This window comes from Odocoileus virginianus, chromosome 4, assembly GCF_023699985.2.
Source record: "Odocoileus virginianus isolate 20LAN1187 ecotype Illinois chromosome 4, Ovbor_1.2, whole genome shotgun sequence".
Taxonomy (NCBI): Eukaryota; Metazoa; Chordata; class Mammalia; order Artiodactyla; family Cervidae; genus Odocoileus; species Odocoileus virginianus.
Genome location: NC_069677.1, coordinates 84,021,192 through 84,041,714, shown reverse-complemented (window position 1 = coordinate 84,041,714; position 20,523 = coordinate 84,021,192). Strand labels below are relative to the sequence as shown.

General features: G+C 46.4%; 1 protein-coding gene across 1 annotated transcript; it reads left to right on the top strand.

Annotated features, from left to right (window-relative positions):
- The first annotated feature begins 1,659 nt into the window (after positions 1 to 1,659).
- On the top strand, positions 1,660 to 16,630 carry LOC139034689 (aryl hydrocarbon receptor-like). Its single transcript, XM_070465906.1, has 2 exons — positions 1,660 to 2,360; positions 16,419 to 16,630. The coding sequence occupies exons 1-2, from the start codon at positions 2,302 to 2,304 to the stop codon at positions 16,615 to 16,617; spliced, it is 258 nt and encodes an 85-aa protein (XP_070322007.1). The 5' UTR covers positions 1,660 to 2,301; the 3' UTR covers positions 16,618 to 16,630.
- Positions 16,631 to 20,523: the final 3,893 nt, after the last annotated feature.

Below are 20,523 nucleotides of genomic sequence, written 5' to 3'. Positions count from 1 at the left end.
GTATCGGGGTTGTGCTGGGCCCCAAAATGCCTTGGGAAGTATTCTCTTCTTTATTTTCTAAAAATGATCAGCCATGCTTGGTGCAACTTCCAGCCCCAGAAATAGTGAGCACTTTGAGGGGGAAGCAGCAGGAATCGAGATTTGGGTCCCTTAATTATTTGGGTCCCACAATTACAACAAAGAAGGAGCCAGAATAGGCAAAGAATGGAGTTCACACAGTTCTGATGCTTGGTGCTGGCTGGTGTAGGAGGGAAGTCAGCCATGCATGGACACGGAGTCAAGAAGCTTCCCCAAGCCTCCAGACTGGACACTGTGTCCTTTTTGTGTGGAAAGAGCCAGGTAGTAAAAGTCCTACACATTCTGACTTTGTTTCCTTCAGATGACCCTCTCTCTACTCCTCAGTTCTGTTACAGGTAGGTTCTGCCTTCCTCCCACCTGGGTCAGCTTCACACCAAGATATCCAGGCTGGATTGCAGAAATAAAAAACGTTAATTCTTCCAGAGAAAGTGAAAAATGGGAACAATCCCAACTCAGCATATAAGACTGGTATAACCTTGATATAAAATTTCACAAAGACATTAATGGAAAGGGAAATAAAAACTGAAGGTCAAGTCTGTAATTCCTAAGCAAAATATTAAAAAATTAAATTTAACAACGTAGAACAATAAAGGTAGTACATTTGGATCAAATGGATTTATTCCCGAAAAGCAAATTGATTCAGTGTTCAAAAATCAATTTAAGCAATTAACCATATCAACAGAAAAAACAAATAAATCATAGCATTTCAATGCAAAAATATCACTGTAGGGACTTCCCTGGAGGTCCAGTGGTTAAGATTTCACCTTCCAGTGCAGAGAGTGGGTGTTTGATCCCTCGTCACGCAACTAAGATCCCACATGCATCTGGGCCAAAAACCAAAACAAAACAGAAACAGGTAGTAACAAATTCAATAAAAACTTTAAAAATGGTCCACATCAAAAAAACTTGAAAAAAAAAAGAAATATCACAGTAAAAACTACACATCTATTTATGATAAAACGGAAAAGGATTTGGGAAACTATGAATAAAAGGAAATGTGCTTAATCTGATAGTGCATCTACATAACACTTATACCAACCATCACACTTGCTGGTGAAATCTTAAATTCTTTCTCCTTGAGATTGAGAAAAAGATACAAATACCTGGAATTATTTTATTGGTTTGTTTCTTCTTATTTTTCTGTTAACAGAGTAAACAGAAAACGAGACACATTCACTACAGTCTACCCCTTGGTTCCAGAGTAGGCATGCATGTGGGCTTTCTCTCGCGCACACATACGTCACACGCTGGGGTAATCGCATCTCACCCGTCACCGGTGGGTGTGGATGATCCCAAGGCATTTCCAGTATTTATACAATACCTCGCTCCTAAAAACACCCGGAGCTCCTCACACACATAGCCGCATCCAGCAGAATTAAGTACAAAGGCTCCCAGGCAGACTTAGGTACCCACCAGGCCTTCGCTTCCCGGAGATACGCGTCTGCTCCCTGGGTCCGATCTGGACGCTCCAGGCGGCTGGACTGCGGGCTGCGGGGCGCGTCGGTGGGCAGGGCGGGGCAGGGCCGGGCGGGTCCTGTCAGCTCTTCCCTCCGCCCCGCTCCATCGCCGACACCTCACCGCATTCCAAAGGCTCCTGTCCCGCGTTTGCGCCTTGGCGACCTGCTGCCCCGTAGAGCGCAGTTTCTGGACGCGACGCTGCGGGAAAAGGGAGTCAGTCTGGGGTCTGGATTCTTATCGATCCAAGGACAAGCGTGGGGAGGGGCGGCGCGCGGGGACAAGGACTTCTCCCGGCTCCTTCCGGCGATGTCTTCGTCCATAGACGCGCGGTTTCCAAATTAGCCTGGTGTCGAAGTGAGCTGCTACCTCCGACTACGGCGCACACCTTCGTCTGAGAAAGCCTGGACTGAGCCCCCGAGGGAGCCCGCCCCTTCTGCGCCTGCTTCCTCATCTCTCGCCCGAGGCCAACCCTTGGCGTCGCCCGGCAGACGCCCCTCGGCCTCTGGCACCGAGGAGGGACTCCTGGAGATCCTTCCAGTCGCCCGCGGCAACGCGCTCTCCCGCCCTGGGACTGGCGAGTGCAGATGCTTCCAAGGTGCACGCGGGTTCGGCGCTCGTGTCCTGCGCGGTCACAGTCTGAAGCGGCGCGCCCAGACCTCCGCGCTGGCGACCCCCAGGAGTGACCAGCCAGGGGAGCCGACTAGCTTCCAGGCGCTGGGCGGCATCCCCGCCCCGCGCCCCTTTGTGAGGCCACCTGCGGGCCCCATGCTCTCCACCGGGGGCCAGTACGTCGTGAAGAAGAGGAAAAAACCCGTGCCCGAGAGGTATGTGCGTGGCAGAGGTGGGGGGTGGGAGGGCAGCGAAGACCCGGAAACCTGGTTGGGGGTGCGGAGGGGGTCTTAGTCCTCCCGCGGCCCTCAACCCGGCTCTCTGCGGGTGGGGAGTTCGATCGCCGACTTTATTGACTCCGGAAGGATAGATTTCGTTTTAGAGTCCCCCCCTCACCCCTAACTCCCCTGCTGGGTTCCTCACAAGCTCAAAGCCGAATTCGGCCTGGGGTCGGGCTGGTGACCCTAGGTCCCGGAATCACCGGGTTTCGGGATTTGTGACCTGTGCCCCGGGGCCGGCGCCCGAGACTAAGGCTGGGTTTTCCGAGCGCGCACTCGTGCGGTGGGGGTGCCGGATCACAGTGCGGCTGGAAGGGACAGGTCTCCAGCTATAGGAGACCCTTCCCCTTTACAGACTAGATGTCGAGGCCTACTGGGAGAGGACCCCGAGGGGTGAGGACCCCTGCGGGTGTGCGTCTGGCCCGAACTGACCCGGAAGAGTCCTCTCCAGGCCCTGTGGGGGTGGCGGGAGGACGCTTCTGAGGACAATGGATAGGAAGTCCAGTGGAGGAGAGGCTCCTTGGGCAGAGCCCCTGGCCAGAGCTCCGAGGGTCTTTGCGCGGCTCGGAGTGCTGGGGCGGCCCCTGAGGCTGCAAGAAGCCGCGCGGTCTTCCGAGCGCTTCCCAGGCCCTGGAGACCCGCGCTTCTGGAGACCCGCGCTTCTCACTCAGGGGGGCGCAGTGTTCCCAGCGCCGGAGGCGCGTCCATGTCTGAGAAATTTCTAGTTAACATTTATTTTTAAAATACAAAAAAAAAAAAAAAAAGCCTTGAGAGAAGCAAGATACAAAAGAGAAACTGTTCCATGATTCCTTTTATATCCTGTCGATCTACCCAAAGCAGCCGGGAAGCGGGGCCGGGGCAGCGCCTGATCGAAGGTAAGGGGTTTCCTTTGGGGGATGAAGAAGTCTTGGAACTAGACAGTGGTACTGGGGACCCAATATCGTGCATGTACTTAATGCCACCGAATGGCACACTTTAAAATTACTAAAATGGCAGCATTTTTGTTATGTGCATTTCACCACATACACACTCAAAAAGCTGCCGCGCAGCTTCTCCGAGGGAGCGCCTGTATCCCAGAAGCCTGTCATATGTTCTCTCTCCAGGTCAGCGAACCTGTAATCACTGGTTAATCGGAAAAGGCGCTTAATATGGCGGGGACGAGAGTGTTTCGAATAACTTACACATTTTATTTTAAGTGAACGCACCAGCGTATATGAACTTGCCAATCTCGTGACGCTGGTCCGTTTTATTGCACAAATCGTTCCCATAATGTACTGTCTACAGTTTAAAGAGCTTGCACCACATTCCAGATATGAGTTTTCTCCCCGTGTTTCACAGGATCGCTTAATCCAACAGCAGCTGTTTTCTTCAGCCAGGCTTCCCTGACTCTTTCCAAAGTACCCAGCATTGTTTTCTTAGAAACTGTACTCTTGTTTCCTTAAAGACTATAAACAAGAGCGGACATGAGATGGTCTGAGGACTTTGAACAAAGATTCTCGGTTAGCACACAGCTCGTTGTCTGCCGTGTCAGAGTCATTTACTGGAGTAACATCCTTCCTTTTGCAAAAACATTACACTCTTGCTTTCAGAATGATTTCACATGTACTACTGTACTTGGTCCTCAGGCTGGATGGTAAGAAGGCTGCACCCTTGCCTGCCACCTCACTTGGACCCAGCCCATCTCTGAAGTTTGTTGAAGAGTCTGGGATCCTACCTACAGACCAGGGCAGATCTTGTGGGACAGGTCACCTGGTGAGCAGACTCCACTTTGGGAGGTGGAGGGCTGAGTACTGAATCCCCTCCCCACCCCCTTGGCTGGCTGGTCTTCCCCAGAAACCGGGTCACAGCTGATGGCAGCATCCCTGCTCCAGCCACTCTCCTGTGGAGCCGCGATGCAGAGCCTGCGCCTGCTTTGCGTGGCTTGCTGACAATGTTAGTTCTGTCACTGTATTGTGTGGAAATACGCATGGCTTAAGAAAGAATTAGGACCTTGGCCTTTGAGTCAATTCACTTGTTAAATGTGCATAAACTTTGAATAAGAGCCCTGGGGAGGTGTGGAGAAAGGAATGCAGCTGCCAACGCCTGGTCCAATATTATCTGTTCAGGATGCTGGCTCAGTGGGTAGAGAATCTGCCTGCAATTTGAGGAGCTGCAGGAGAGAAGGGTTCAATCACGGATGAGAAAAATCCCCTGGAGGAGGAAGTGGCAACCCACTCCAGTGTTCTTGCCGGGATAATTCCAGGGACAGAGGAGCCTGGAGGGCTGCGGTCCATGGGGTCTCAGAGTCAGACACGACTGAGCACGCATGATACACAGGATGCTCCAGAGACTTCCGTGGCACCGTTCTGTCAGTCTGGAAGTGTTGGTGACAACTCCTCCTCCATCTGCCCTTTAATCTATGAAATGACCCTGGGTCTGAGGATGGGGAGCCCCTCCCCCAGAGACATGTGTCCTCCCTCGAGAAGTGTTGGCAGCCTCAGCTCAGGAGCTACTGATTTTAATGCACGTCTTTTTGTTGCAATGGTGAATGGTACAGTATGGTACTGGCACAAAGACAGAAGTATAGATCAATGGAACAGAATAGAAAGCCCAGAGATAAATCCACGAACCTATGGTCACCTTATCCTCGACAAAGGAGGCAAGGATATACAATGGAAAAAAGACAACCTCTTTAACAAGTGGTGCTGGGAAAACTGGTCAACCACCTGTAAAAGAATGAAACTAGAACACCTTCTAACACCATACACAAAAATAAAATGGATTAAAGATCTAAATGTAAGACCAGAAACTATAAAACTCCTAGAGGAGAACATAGGCAAAACACTCTCCGACATAAATCACAGCAGGATCCTCTATGACCCACATCCCAGAATTTTAGAAACAAAAGCAAAAATAAACAAATGGGACCTAATGAAACTTAAAAGCTTTTGCACAACAAAGGAAACTATAAGCAAGGTGAAAAGACAGCCCTCAGATTGGGAGAAAATAATAGCAAACGAAGCAACAGACAAAGGATTAATCTCAAAAATATACAAGCAACTCCTGCAGCTCAATTCCAGAAAAATAAATGACCCAATCAAAAAATGGGCCAAAGAACTAAACAGACATTTCTCCAAGGAAGACATACGGATGGCAAAAAAACACATGAAAAGATGCTCAACATCACTCATTATCAGAAAAATGCAAATCAAAACCACAATGAGGTACCATTACACGCCAGTCAGGATGGCTGCTATCCAAAAGTCTACAAGCAATAAATGCTGGAGAAGGTGTGGAGAAAAGGGAACCCTCTTACACTGTTGGTGGGAATGCAAATTAGTACAGCCACTATGGAAAACAGTGTGGAGAGTCCTTAAAAAGCTGGAAATAGAACTGCCATATGACCCAGCAATACCACTTCTAGGCATACACACTGAGGAAACCAGATCTGAAAGAGACACGTGCACCCCAATGTTCATCACAGCAGTGTTTATAATAGCCAGGACATGGAAGCAACCTAGATGCCCATCAGCAGATGAATGGATGAGGAAGCTGTGGTACATATACACCATGGAATATTACTCAGCCATTAAAAAGAATTCATTTGAATCAGTTCTAATGAGATGGATGACACTGGAGCCCATTTTACAGAGCGAAGTAAGCCAGAAAGATAAAGACCATTACAGTATACTAACACACATATATGGAATTTAGAAAGATGGTAATGATAACCCTATATGCAAAATAGAAAAAGAGACACAGATGTATAGAACAGACTTGTGGACTCTGTGGGAGAAGGCGAGGGTGGGATGTTTCAAGAGGACAGCATCGAAACATGTATATCTAGGGTGAAACAGATCACCAGCCCAGGTTGGATGCATGAGACAAGTGCTCGGGCCTGGTGCACTGGGAAGACCCAGAGGGATGGGGTGGAGAGGGAGGTGGGAGGGGGGACTGGGATGGGGAATACATGTAAATCCATGGCTAATTCATTTCAATGTATGACAAAAACCACTGCAATGTTGTAAAGTAATTAGCCTCCAACTAATAAAAATAAATGGAAAAAAAAAAGAAAAGAAGCTGGATATGAACAATTAAATTTAAAAAGAACTCCCTGTGTTAACAAAAAAAAAAAAAAAATAATGCACATCTTCCCTTCAGCTGGGGACAGGCTTCTCCAGTGATGCAGGGTGTGTGTGTGTGTGTGTGTGTGTGTGTGTGTGTGTGTGTGGTTAAACATAAACCTCAGTTGAAAGCCTTACATCTTCGCACAGTCAAATCCAGGTGCTCTGCACACCCAAACTTCCATACAAGGGTTCACTGCTACAAGAGAACCAGGCTCTCCTGACTGGTTCCCAAGTGGCCTGAGCTGGAGCTTGTGAGCGGCACTGTTGCAGCCAAACATGTTCTCTGTGCAGTGTGGTGCAGCCACCATCTCTGTCTAGCTGCAGCACATTGTCATCACCCCAAAAGGAAACCCTGCACTCAGTAAGCCGTCACTCACCACTCCCCCTAAAAGGATGGAGACTCCATGCTGGTCCTGGACTCCACCCTTCTGCAGTCGCGTCCCATCCCTTAGAGCCCTCAGGAGGCCACACCAAGCACTTCTCACTGCAAGGCTTCCCTCCCCACCAGCCGGTATCCTGGGGCTCACCTTCACCTCCTCTTCTCCAGAGGGCCTTTCTCTGCCCTACCCTCTGTCAGAGTCATCTGCCCCTTTCTCTTCTAAGGACACCAATTAGATTGGACTCGAGCCCACTCTAATGACCTCATTTTAGCTTAATTACCCCCCAAATCATCCCCCAGTACAGTCACATTCTGAGGTGTTGAGGGTTAGGGCTTCAGAGTGTGAGTTTGGGGGAGAGGACACGATTCAGCCCATTACAACCTGCTGATCTTCCCTGGAGAGCAGCGGTTCCCAAAGTGCGGTTTTCCAGAGCAGCAGCACTGGATCCCCTGGGGGCTCTCCAGCGCCTCCCAGGGTGGAGACGGGGCCACTCGCCCGAAGTTGACATCTGGCTCTGCCCGTGGGCGCAAGAGATGATCTGCTCTAGTGGCTGCTTTTCCTTTTCCACGTCAGTCATCATCGTCTGTTTTTCTCCTCCTCTGAACCGGCTAGGTCCTTCAACGCAGTGTTGAGACAGTCAGGGTGGCAGGCATTCTCGTGCTCTGGTGTCACAGGAAGTGTTCTTAGTGTTTAACCACTAACTGTGCTATTTGCTCTAAGTTTTTTGCTAGTGCCCTTTGTAGGCTGTTGCGGGGCGGGGGGGGGTTCCCCTCAATTCCAACTTTGTTAATACTTTTGTGTTACTAAAGGATGTCACACTTTATCAAATACTTTCCTTCATCTCTTGAGATAATTATACTTTAACTTTTTAATGTAATGAACTACCTTAATGATTTTCTGATGTTGAACCAAATTGTATCCTGAGACAAGTTCAACCTGATCACAAGGCATTGTTTTTTCATGTACTGGTGCATTTGGTTTGTTATTTCTTATTTATGTATTTTTGGCTGTGCCGGGCCTTCTTGCTGCACACGGGCTTTCTCTAGCTGCTGCAAGCAGGGGCTGATCTCCAGTTGCCATGTGCGGACTTCTCATTGCAGTGGCTTCTCCTCTTGCAGAGCACAGGCTTCCATAGTTTTGATGCACGGGCTTAGTTGCTCTGTGGCATGTGGAATCTTCTTGGGTCAGGGATCGAACCCGCATCCTCTGCGTTGGCAGGCAGATTCTTAACCACTGCACCACTGTTCAAGTCCTGGTTTGTTACTTTTAAACTTATGATTCAACATGTCTGTTTGTTAATGAGATTTGCCTGTACTTTTGTTTCTTGAACTGTTCTGTTAAATTTAGGGATGAAGGTTATGCTAGTCTCATAAAAACCATTTGGGGATATTTGCCCTTTTCAATTCTCCATGTTTGCGTAAATTTGGACCTTTATTCCTTAGGTATTCATGGTGACTCAGACAGTAAAGAGTCTGCCTGCAATGCAGGAGACCTGGATTTGAACCCTGGGTTGGGAAGATCCCCTGGAGAAGGGAATGGCAACCCACTCCAGTACTCTTGCCTGGAAAATCCCATGGACCGAGGAGCCTGGTGGGCTACAGTCCACGGGGTCACAAAGAGTCAGACATGACTAAGCAACTAACACACACATGCATTCCTTAGGTAGTTGATAGAAATCACCTTTGAGACATCCAAGCCTAGGAATTCTTTGTGGGAAGAATGTTTTGTGGGTAAACATTTTTAAATGTTTTCCTATTTATCATTTTTATCGATTTACCTATAGAGAAATGGTCAGATCTGAGTTAACTATTCAGTCAACTTAATGAAAAGATATCAAAATATAGAACATTTCCTTAACCCCAGAAAGTTCTTCCAGCTCCTCAGGGCAACCTGTGATCTGGCTCTTAACACAAGGGATTAGGTTTTTCCCAATCTAGAACTTCCTAGAAGTAGAATCATACAATGTGTACTTTCTGAGTCTGACTTCTTTTACAATTAAATTTCATCTGTGTTGCTACAAGTATAGGTGGTTTGTTCCTTTCCATGGTAAATTACTTTATTTTATTAATGTCTTAGAGTTTTAAAATCCATGTTTTTACATTTGAACGTCTGGACTGATTTCAGCTTGGGGTCATTATGTATAAACTGCTATGAATATTCTTGTATAAGGCTTTTTGTGGACGTATGTTTTTGTTTCATTCCAATAAGTACCCAGGAGTATAATTGTTAGGTCATATTTAACACTTTAAGAAACCGTGAAATCGTTTTCCAATGAATGAGAATTCCAGTTGATTTAGGAAGTAGCCGAGATGGAAGAGTAGGAAGACCCTAATCTCACCTTCTCCCACAGGAACACCAAAGTTACAACTGTTTACAGAGCAGCTATTGATGAGAAAGACCTGAAGGCTAGCAGAAAAGATCTTCTACAACTAAAGATATAAAGAAGGAACCACAACAAGATGTGAGGAGGCAGAATCGGGGTTTAGTCAAGTCCAGTATCCCAGGTAGGCAGCTCACCTATGGGAGGATAATTACAGCTGCAAGGGGTTCTCCCTAAGGAGTGAGGAGGCCTGGGGCTCCTGCCCTGGGCAGACAAGCCTCCAGATGTTTGGTTCTAAAGGCCAGCAGAGTTTACTTTCAGGAGAGCCAGAGGGCTATGGAAAATAGAGACCCCACTCTCAAAGGGCGCACAGAAAGTCTTGTTAACTCCAGGACCCTGGACAGAAGCAGTCATTCAAAAGGACGCTGGGTCAGACCTGCCTGCTGATCTTAGAGAGTCTCCTGGAGAGACAGGAAGCAAGTGCAGCTCACCCTGGGGACACAGACAGCGGGACAGCTCCACCGCTGGTACTGACACGTCCCACTGCGGAATCCTCCCTCTAGCTCATTAGTGCTAGGACCAGGCCCACACACCAGCCTGTTGGAACCAATCCTGGGAGCCTCAGGATAAGCCTGCTGCATAGGACACAGCCCACCCACCAGCAGACTAACTTCAATGGTGGGGCTCCTTGGACCCTCAACCAGTTACCCTAGGATCTGGATTCACCCACCAGAGTACCAGCACCATCTTTGGGATACTCCAGACCCCAGAGCCAGCTGTGTCAGGAACCAGCCCAGCCCACCAGTCCATTCCTGGACACCAGATCCAGGAATCTCAGAACCCAGCTCCACATGCCAGTGGGCCAGCAGCAGCTCCAGGGCCCCCAGAGTCTCTGCAGCCAACTGCCTCATGGCCCAGGCCCACCCCCAGTGGCCAGCAGCCTCAACACAAGGCAGGGCCTGGCTGTCAACCAGACGAGGGACCAGTCAAGTCTACCAGACCTCCCACCACAACAGAAGGACCCATGCAGCCCATCGTGGGTATCCTTGGGCCAGAGGGGAGTGCACCGCTGGGACACATGGAACATCTCCTACAAAAGGCCACTTATTCAAGGTCAGCAAACATAACCAACTTATGAAGTACACAAAATTGAAAACATGAGGTGACAGAGGAATCTATTTGAAATGAAAGAACTCAGCCTTGTAAGCTTGTCACATGAGCTAGAAACACAGATCACCTGTATTTTACTCTGAGCTTTGGACCGTGGAAGTTCAGTGGAAGTGAAATGGACATGAAAAATCTACCTGATGAAGAGTTCAAGTTGTTAATGATCAAAGATGGTCAAAGAACTGGGGAGAAGAATAAAAGAGAAGTTAAGAGTTTTAACAAAGGATTAGAAAATATAAAGAAGAAAGAGAGATGAAGAATACAATAACTGAAATAAAAATACACTAGAAGGAATCAACAGTAGATTAGATGATGCAGGGAACAGATCAATTAACTGGAAGACAGAGTAGTATAAATCACTGAAGCTGAACAGAAAAAAAGAGGAAAAGATTAAAAGAAGTGAGGACTATTTAAGACACTTCTGGGACAACATCATGGGTACTAACGTTCACATTATAGGGGTACCAAAAGGAGAAAAGAGAGAATGATGGGCAGAGAACACGTGTGAAGACATAATAGCTGAAAACTTCCCTAACCTGGGAAAAGAGAGAAATATTCAAGTCCAGGAGACTCAGAGAGGCCCAAACAAGATCAACCCAAACAAGACCATGCCAAGCTGCCCTGTACTTAAAAAGGCAGAAGTTAAATATAGGGGCTATTAAAAGCAGCAGGGAAAAGCAACAAGTAACATACAAGGAACTGCCATGAGGTTATTAGTTTACTTTTTCAGCGGAAACCCCGCAAACCAGAAGGGAGTGGCACAATATAGTTAAAATCATGAAAGGGAAAGACCTATATTCAATACATGGCAAGGCTCTCATTCAGATTGGATGGAGAGATCAGAAGTTTACAGACAAGCAGAAACTACGAGCTCAGCACCATCAAACCAGTTTTGTAAGAAATGTGAAAGGGGCTTCTCCAAGCAGAACTTTACTGGACACAACAAGAAGTATGAAAGTTACAAAAGGAAAAATCTTCTTGGTAAAGGTAAATATACAGTAATGGTAGTAAATCGACCAGATACAAAGCTAGTAGAAAGGTTAAAATTCAATGTGGTAAAGTTATCTCTATCCACAGTACTTTGGTAATTGTTCTGTTTCCTTCCTTCCTCTGGATTTAATGCCATTAGCACGTCATGTCTTTTTGTGGCTTATCAGTTGTACTTTATTTTTCAGTGGTTGCCATAAGGTTTAAATGTAAATCTTATTACTAAATACCTGCATGGGTGTTGTACACACCTCACTCAATAACCTACTGTTTTCTGTCCCAGTCTTTCTGCTGTTGTTTTGATACGTTTCACTTCTACCCCACAGGCCACGCTACTAATTTTTCTTTGAGCAGTCAAGTATCTTTTAAATTAAATTTGTCTGGTTCTTAACCTCATTTGTATCAGCAGCAGCATTGTTCATTCTTTCACATAGATCCACATTTGTGTCTAGTAACATTTTCCTTCAGCTTAAGATATTCTTTAGTACTTATTATAGCTCAGATATTCTGTAGATACATTCTTTACCTTTTTGTTTGTCTGAGAATGTCCTTACTTTGCCCTCTCTTTTGGAGGATCTTCTCCAGATTGGAATTCTGGGTTGCCTCCTTCTCCCAGGGCGTTGCCCTCTGGTGCATGTCCTTCCAGATAATAAGCCAGCATCCGTTCTCTTTATTCATCTGTGTGTAATCTGTCTTTCTCCACTGGCTGCTTTTAAGACCTTTCTCTCTGTCACTGGTTTTCAGCAATTTGATTATGATATATTTTGATATGGGGTGTGTGTGTGTGTGCACAAAGAAAGTCTACATATGGATAGATACAGATACAGACTATACACTTGCGTGTGTGGCTCAATTATTAATAAGCTATAATTTCCAAATGGCATTTCCATCTTCTCTGTGTTGATTGCAATATAGAGATTTCCTAATTTCATATGAATGCAAATGTATCAGGCCATGGGAAATGAGGAGGGATGATCAGTCAGAGCACCAGGCCTGGGCCAGAGGGCCACCAGGTCTAACCTGCGTGCATGTGTGAGGCAGCCCCGTCTGTGACCAGTGTCCACAGCCAGGAGGGCAGTGGGCAGAGCTGCAGCAAGGCTTCATAGACCAACAGAACCTGAAACTGTAGACAGGGCTCCTGCCTCAGAAACTCCAGGAATTTTAGAATTATAGGAGTCTCCTGGGTGATGCAGAAGTGAAATTGCAAGGGGAAGGGATAAATTGGGAGATATACATACAACTGTCCAGTTCCAACTGTTGCTCCCTGACCTGCATACAGGTTTCTCAAGAGGCAGGTCAGGTGGTCTGGTATTCCCATCTCTTTCAGAATTTTTCACAGTTTATTGTGATCCACACAGTCAAAGGCTTTGGCATAGTCGATAAAGCAGAAATAGATGTTTTTCTGGAACTCTCTTGCTTTTTCGATGAGCCAGCAGATGTTGGCAATTTGATCTCTGGTTCCTCTGCCTTTTCTAAAACCACCTTCAACATCTGGAAGTTCACGGTTCACGTATTGCTAAAGCCTGGCTTGGAGAATTTTAAGCATTACTTTAACAGCGTGTGAGATGAGTACAGTTGTGCGGTAGTTTGAACATTCTTTGGCATTGCCTTTCTTTGGGATTGGAATGAAAACTGACCTTTTCCAGTCCTGTGGCCACTGCTGAGTTTTCCAAATTTGCTGGCATATTGAGTGCAGCACTTTCACAGCATCATCTTTCAGGATTTGAAGTAGCTCAACTAGAATTCCATCACCTCCACTAGCTTTGTTTGTAGTGATGCTTCCTAAGGCCCACTTGACTTCACATTCCAGGATGTCTGGCTCTAGGTGAGTGATCACACCATCATGATTATCTGGGTCATGAAGATCTTTTTTGTACAGTTCTTCTATGTATTCTTGCCACCTCTTCTTAATATCTTCTGCTTCTGTTAGGTCCCTACCATTCCTGTCCTTTATTGAGCCCATCTTTTCATGAAATGTTCCCTTGGTATCTCTAATTTTCTTGAAGAGATCTCTAGTCTTTCCCATTCTATTGTTTTCCTCTATTTCTTTGCACTGATCACTGAGGAAGCCTTTCTTATCTCTCCTTGCTATTCTTTGGAACTCTGCATTCAAATGGGTATATCTTTCCTTTTCTCGTTTGCTTTTCGCTTCTCATCTTTTCACAGCTATTTGTAAGGCCTCCTCAGACAGGCATTTTGCTTTTTTGCATTTCTTTTCCATGGGGATGGTCTTGATTCCTGTCTCCTGTACAATGTTACGAACCTCCATCCATAGTTCATCAGGAACTCTGTCTGTCAGATATAGTCCTTAAATCTATTTCTCACTTCCACTGTATAGTCATAAGGGATTTGATTTAGGTCATACCTGAATGGTCTAGTGGTTTTCTCCACTTTCTTCAATTTAAGTCTAAATTTGGCAATAAGGAGTTCATGATCCAAGCCACAGTCAGCTCCCGGTCTTGTTTTTGCTGACTGTATAGAGCTTCTCCATCTCTGGCTGCAAAGAGTATAATCAATCTATTTCAGTGTTGACCATCTGGTGATGTCCACGTGTAGAGTCTTCTCTTGTGCTGTTGGAAGAGGGTGTTTGCTACGACCAGTGTGTTCTCTTGTCAAAACTCTATTAGCCTTTGCCCTGCTTCATTCTGTACTCCAAGGCCAACTTTGCCTGTTCCTCCAGGTGTTTCTTGACTTCCTACTTTTGCATTCCAGTCCTCTATAATGAAAAGGACATCTATTTTGGGTGTTAGTTCTAGAAGGTCTTGTAGGTTTTCATAGAACTGTTCAACTTCAGCTTCTTCAGTGTTCCTGGTCGGGGCATAGCCTTGGATTACCATGATATTGAATGGTTTGCCTTGGAAACGAACAGAGGTCATTCTGTCATTTTTGAGATTGCATTCAAGTACTGCATTTCGGACTCTTTTGTTGACTATGATGGCTACTCCATTTTTTCTAAGGGATTCCTGCCCACAGTAGTAGATATAATGGTCATCTGAGTTAAATTCACCCATTCCAGTCCATCTTGGTTCACTGATTCCTAGAATGTTGATGTTCACTCTTGTCATCTCCTGTTTGACCACCTCCAATTTGCCTTGATTCATGGACCTAACATTCTAGGTTCCTATGCAACATTGCTCTTTACAGCATTGAACCCTGCTTCCATCACCAGCCCCATTCACAACTGGGTGTTGTTTTTGTTTTGGCTCCATCCTTTCATTCTTTCTGGAGTTATTTCTCCATTGATCTCCACTAGCATATTGAGCACCTACCGACCTGGGGAGTTCATCTTTCAGTGTCCTATCTTTTTGCCTTTTCATACTGTTCATGGGGTTCTCAAGGCAAGAATACTGAAGTGGTTTGCCATTCCCTTCTCTAGTGGACCACATCCTGTCCGACCTCTCCACCATGACCCAGCCATCTTGGGTGACCCCACACGGCATGGCTTAGTTTCATTGAGTTAGACAAGGCTGTGGGCCATGTGATCAGATTGGCTAGTTGTCTGTAACTCTAGTTTCAGTCTGTCTGCCCTCTGATCCCCTCTCTCAGGGCCTACCTTCTTACTTGGGTTTCTCTTACCTTGGACATGGGGTCTCTCTTCACTGCTGCTCCAGCAAAGCGCAGCCGCTGCTCCTTACCTCTGGCGCAGGGTAGCTCCTCTCAGCCGCACTAGTGGGCCATCTAGTGCATGCAAACTGTGACTTGGATACATTTCCAGGGAATTATATGTAGCCAATAGTAGGTTCAGTTCCTTTCCAAAAGCAAGTTACATCAAACGATGACTAACAGACTGGTTCCAAATAGGAAAAGGAGTACGTCAAGGTTGTATATTGTCACCCTGCTTGTTTAACTTATATGCAGAGTACATCATGAGAAACGCTGGGCTGGAAGAAGCACAGGCTGGAATCAAGATTGCTGGGAGAAATATCAATAACCTCAGATATGCAGATGACACCACCGTTATGGGAGAAAGTGAAGAGGAACTGAAAAGCCTCTTGATGAAAGTCAAAGAGGAGAGTGAAAAAGTTGGCCTAAAGCTCAACATTCAGAAAACTAAGATCATGGCATCTGATCCCATCACTTCATGGGAAATAGATGGGGAGACAGTGGAAACAGTGTCAGACTTTATTTTTTTGGCCTCCAAAATCACTGTAGATGCTGATTGCAGCCATGAATTAAAAGACGCTTACTCCTTGGAAGGAAAGTTATGACCAACCTAGATAGCATATTAAAAAGCAGAGACATTACATTGTCAACAAAGGTCCGTCTAGTCAAGGCTATGGTTTTTTCCAGTGGTCATGTATGGATGTGAGAGTTGGACTGTGAAGAAAGCTAAGCGCCAAAAAGTTGATGCTTTTGAACTGTGATGGAGGAGACTCTTGAGAGTCCCTTGGACTGCAAGGAGATCCAACCAGTTCATCCTAAAGGAGATTAGTCCTGGGTGTTCATTGGAAGAACTGATGCTGAAGCTGAAACCAATACTTTGGCCACCTCATGCGAAGAGTTGACTCATTGGAAAAGACCCTGATGCTGGGAAGGGTTGGGGGCCAGAGGTGAAGGGGATGGCAGAGGATGAGATGGTTGGATGGCATCACTGACTCAATGGACATGAGTTTGAGCAAGCTCTGGGAGTTGGTGATGGACAGGGAGGCCAGGCATGCTGTGATTCATGGGGTCGCAAAGAGTCGGACACGACTGAGCGGCTGAACTGAACTGAACTGAACTGACTGATTCCTCTTCACCTGGCATCATCACATTATTACTGCCTTCTATACATCTGTGGAAGGAGAAAAGTACATAAAGAAGATAACTTTATAAGCAGGAAACTCTACTCAACACTCTGTAATGACCTAATAGAATCTAAAAACAAGTGGATATATATACATGTGTAACTCATTCACTTTGCTGTACATTTGAAACTAACACAACATTGTCAATCAACTACACTCCAATAAAAATTGTTTGTTTGTTTGTTTTTTAAAATAAATTGCAGAGGAGGATGGGAAGATGATCACTTTTCCCTTTCCGCACGTCCTAGGCCACAACCTCCAGAGGGTGCTAAGTCCAACCCTTCTAAACGACACCGGGACCACCTCAATCAAGAACTGAGCAAACTCAGCAGCTTGCTGCCCTTCCCGGAGGATGTGCGAGCTGGACTTGACAAGCTCTCCGTCCTCAGGCTGATCGTGGGCTACCTGAAGGTGAAGAGCTACTTCACAGGTAGGTGGCAGCTGTAATTTCAAGACAAGACGTGAGAGGAGGCCATGGACACTAGCACTTGGGGTTAGCCTTCTGTCCAGACAAAAGCTGCATGATTGCTTTTGAATCTCAGACAGAGGTGGGAGGCAGCATGCCCAACACAGGTGTGATGGGTGAACCAGAACACAGCTGTGTCAGTGTCCAACCTGATGTGCGAATCCCGGGCTCCAGGTCACCTCTCAGGCTGCCCACAGAAGAGGCATGCAGGGTCCCCGCCTAGCTGTCTTCTGCACAGCAGCCTGAGTGGACACCCGTCTTCTTTCCTTCCTTTGCTTTATCATTTCTTGTGAGAATCCAAGTGTTCCACCACCTTGCAGAACTTTGGCTCAGAAAGAAGGGCTCATTCTTCTGAAAACAGGATATTTTTTCTTGTCTTCTGGGAAACTTCCTCTTCTAAACTTCTCTATCATGTGGTGGGCATAGTGTCCTGCTCCTGGACCCACTGCTCATTCACTTCTGTGTGCTGTTGCTGAAAGATGAGGTGGTCTTAACCCCTTCCTGCAAATTAAACTTGTGTTCCAGGGATTGGGTGACGTGGGTGAGCACAGACGAGCTTGTTGTTCCCATGTCCTCTGGAGGAGAACGTGTGCCCTTCCTACTCTGGGAGCCAAGTTCCAGGAGAATGAATAGAAGAGTCTCGGACAGGATGATGTATTATGAATTGTTACAGCTGCTCAAAAGAGAAATTCAAAAATTGATTAGATCTAGTTGACCTTTATAATACACTGAGGATTATGAAACTTTTATCCAAAATGCATAGATAACTGTTTCTAGATAGTTGCTAAGTCGTGTCCAACTCTTTGCAACCCCATGGACTATAGCCAGCCAGGCTCCACTGTCCATGGGATTCTCCAGGCAAGAATACTGGAGTGGGTTGCCATTTCCTCCTCCAGGAAGTAACTGTTTAATGCCTACAATAACGATGTGGAATGTCCACAGCATGGTCACACACCTTTGAGGTGGTGGCCACGGGCTGGGGCAGGGGCTGCAGGTGCCACTGAGGAGGTACCGGGTTTCACTTTGGTGTCGATCTACCCAAAGCACAGTCAAAAAAACAAAAAAACCTAGACTCTTATTTTTATGCACATTACAGAGTATGTTGTGGATCAGCAAAGAGGTGGGCATGGAGGATTAAATGTGAAACCCTAGTCTTCTGGAAGTGAGGGGGCAGATGCTCTGTTACTCAAGAAGTATCCTGGGCTTGTACTCAGCCTGCCCCACTGAAGAGCCTTTGATTCCCCTCCTCCCCGCAAAGTCACGCATCACAGATTCACAGAAGCAGGGAAGCAGGGAGTGGAGAAAGCAGGTTGAAGGAATGGTATTTCTAAGGAGAGGCAAGTAACTTTCTGCACAGTGTAATGGAGCACAGTAACATCCTTTCAGTATAGCACAAAAGTTATTAAAAAATATATATATATATGTATTAAGTTTGCTTTTAAAATAGGGTCTTTTTTTGCAAGGTAATAGTAGGTTTTAAAAAAGAAAATTAAAGGAGCAATAAGAAACTTAAAAATAAAAAAATATTTTTTAATTTTAAAATGATAGTAGTAAAATATATCTAGGAATTTCTCTGGAGCTGTTGAGAGCAGTGTGGGATCAGTTCAGTTTCAGATATTTCCTTGTTCCAGCTTATACTTCTTCTCAAGGTCTATAGGTCCCTTCCAATGTAGCCAATGCTAACTACAGGGTTTTAATCTGTTGTACCTGTCACTTCCAAAGCAGTTCCCTCTTTGTTTATTTTGACTCCCCCTGTTTGCAAGCCTCTTCAGTGTCTCATTTCCTCCCTGACACAAGGGGGTGAAGGTGGTCACTTATTTAGGCTCACTTGTTCAGTTGTGCTGTGGGGAGGGAGGAACACTGCAAACAAATATCACTGGCGTGTGTGGGGAGTGCTCACAGTGTCTGGGCCACACTGGGTTTGCCCCAGCTCACGGCATGTGTGCTTTCCCAGTCTCCACTGCTCAGGCCCCAGTTTGCTCTGCAGGGGAACTGTCTAAAGCAGGCCCTGGAATGCAAACTAGTACAGCCACTATGGAAAACAGTGTGAAGATTCCTTAAAAAACTGAAAATAGAACTGCCATGTGACACAGCAATCCCGTTTCTGGGCATACACACTGAGGAAACCCAATCTGAAAGAGACACGTGCACCCCAATGTTCATCACAGCACTGTTTATAATAGCCAGGACATGGAAGCAACCTAGATGCCCATCAGCAGACGAATGGATGAGGAAGCTGTGGTACATATACACCATGGAATATTACTCAGCCATTAAAAAGAATGCATTTGAATCAGTTCTAATGAGATGGATGACACTGGAGCCCATTATACAGAGTGAAGTAAGCCAGAAAGATAAAGACCAATACAGTATACTAAAGCATATATATGGAATTTTAAAAGATGGTAATGGTAACCATGACAACCCTATATGCAAAACAGAAAAAGAGACACAGATGTATAGAACAGACTTTGGGACTCTGTGGGAGAAGGCGAGGGTGGGATGTTTTGAGAGAACAGCATTGAAACAAGTATACTATCAAGGGTGAAACAGATCACCAGCCCAGGTTGGATGCATGAGACAAGTGCTCAGGGCCGGTGCACTGGGAAGACCCAGAGGGATGGGATGGGGAGGGAGGCGGGAGGGGGGGATCGGGATGGGAAACACATGTAAATCCATGGCTGATTCATGTCAATGTATGGCAAAAACCACTATAATATTGTAAAGTAATTAGCCTCCAACTAATAAAAGTAAATGGAAAAGAATAATAGTAATAAAGTGGGCCCTGGGTTGTGTGCCCTTCCCAGGTCTAAGCAGCTCAGGTTCAGGTTCTCGGGTACTCCACAAAGGCACAGACTCGGTTGGGCCTGCGTTTGTGCCCTTCCCAGGTCCGAGCATCTCAGGCGACCAGGTGGTTGGCGAGAGCACTCTCCCCAGGTGGGCAGTGCAGCTTATCACCTCCCCTGTCCCAGCCGCTCGCTTTCCTGGGTGCGCAGCGGGAGTGCAATCTCAGGTGTGACGTGTGTCTCCTCTGGGGAGCTGATCTCTGGCTGCGGCCCTCCTGGCGGCTGTCAACCATCCAGGATCCCAGGAAGACTTAGTTAGCAACTGGGAGCCTGCTCACAGTTTGGTAGAGGATGCCGTCTTTGGGGCCGAGTTTGCCCCTTTCCGGCTCTTGCTGCTGCCCACCTGTCTCCCTGCCTCCCTGCCTCCCTGCCTCCAGCTGGGCATGGGCCAGTCCACAGCTGGCTAGCTCTCCTCTGGTATTCGCTCAGTCCTTTGTTCTGTGAGCGGGCCTGGCAGTGCCTTAGGTTAGAGCTTTTTGCTGGAAAGTTCTCTCTCTCTCTCCTCTTCTTTTTTTTTCTCTCTCTGGCTATCCCACAGTTTGGGTTGCTATCTCACTTTAGCTTCCTCAGATTCCCCTCAGGGCATTCTCCGCTGGGAGTTGCAGTTAGGCAAATAATCTGTGGGTTTTATTTATTTTTTCTCCTGGTTATGTTGCCCTTCTGAGATTCCAAAACTCCCCACAGACCCGCCGTGAAAGGGCTTCCTGGTGTTTGGAAACTTCTCCTCTTTTAGGACTCCCTCCCTGGGAAGGCTCTCCGTCCCTAACTCTTTTGTCTCTCTTTTTATCTTTTATATTTTGTCCTACCTCCTTTCGAAGAGAATGGGCTGCCTTTCTGGGTGCCTGGTGTCCTCCGCCAGCGTTCAAAAGTTATTTTGTGATATTTACTCAACTTTCAAATGACCTTTCGATGAATTTGTGGGGGAGAAAGTGGTATCCCCGTCCTATTCCTCTGCCATTTTAGGACCGCCCTTGAATGTTGAGTTTTAAGCCAGCTTTTTCACTCTCCTCTTTCACTTTAATCAAGAGACTCTTCAGTTCT

Coding starts and splice junctions, on each gene's coding strand:
- LOC139034689 (XM_070465906.1), top strand. CDS start 2,302: ATGCTCTCCACCGGGGGCCAGTACGTCGTGAAGAAGAGGAAAAAACCC. Junction 2,361..16,418: donor AAAAAACCCGTGCCCGAGAG/GTATGTGCGTGG, acceptor CGCACGTCCTAG/GCCACAACCTCCAGAGGGTG.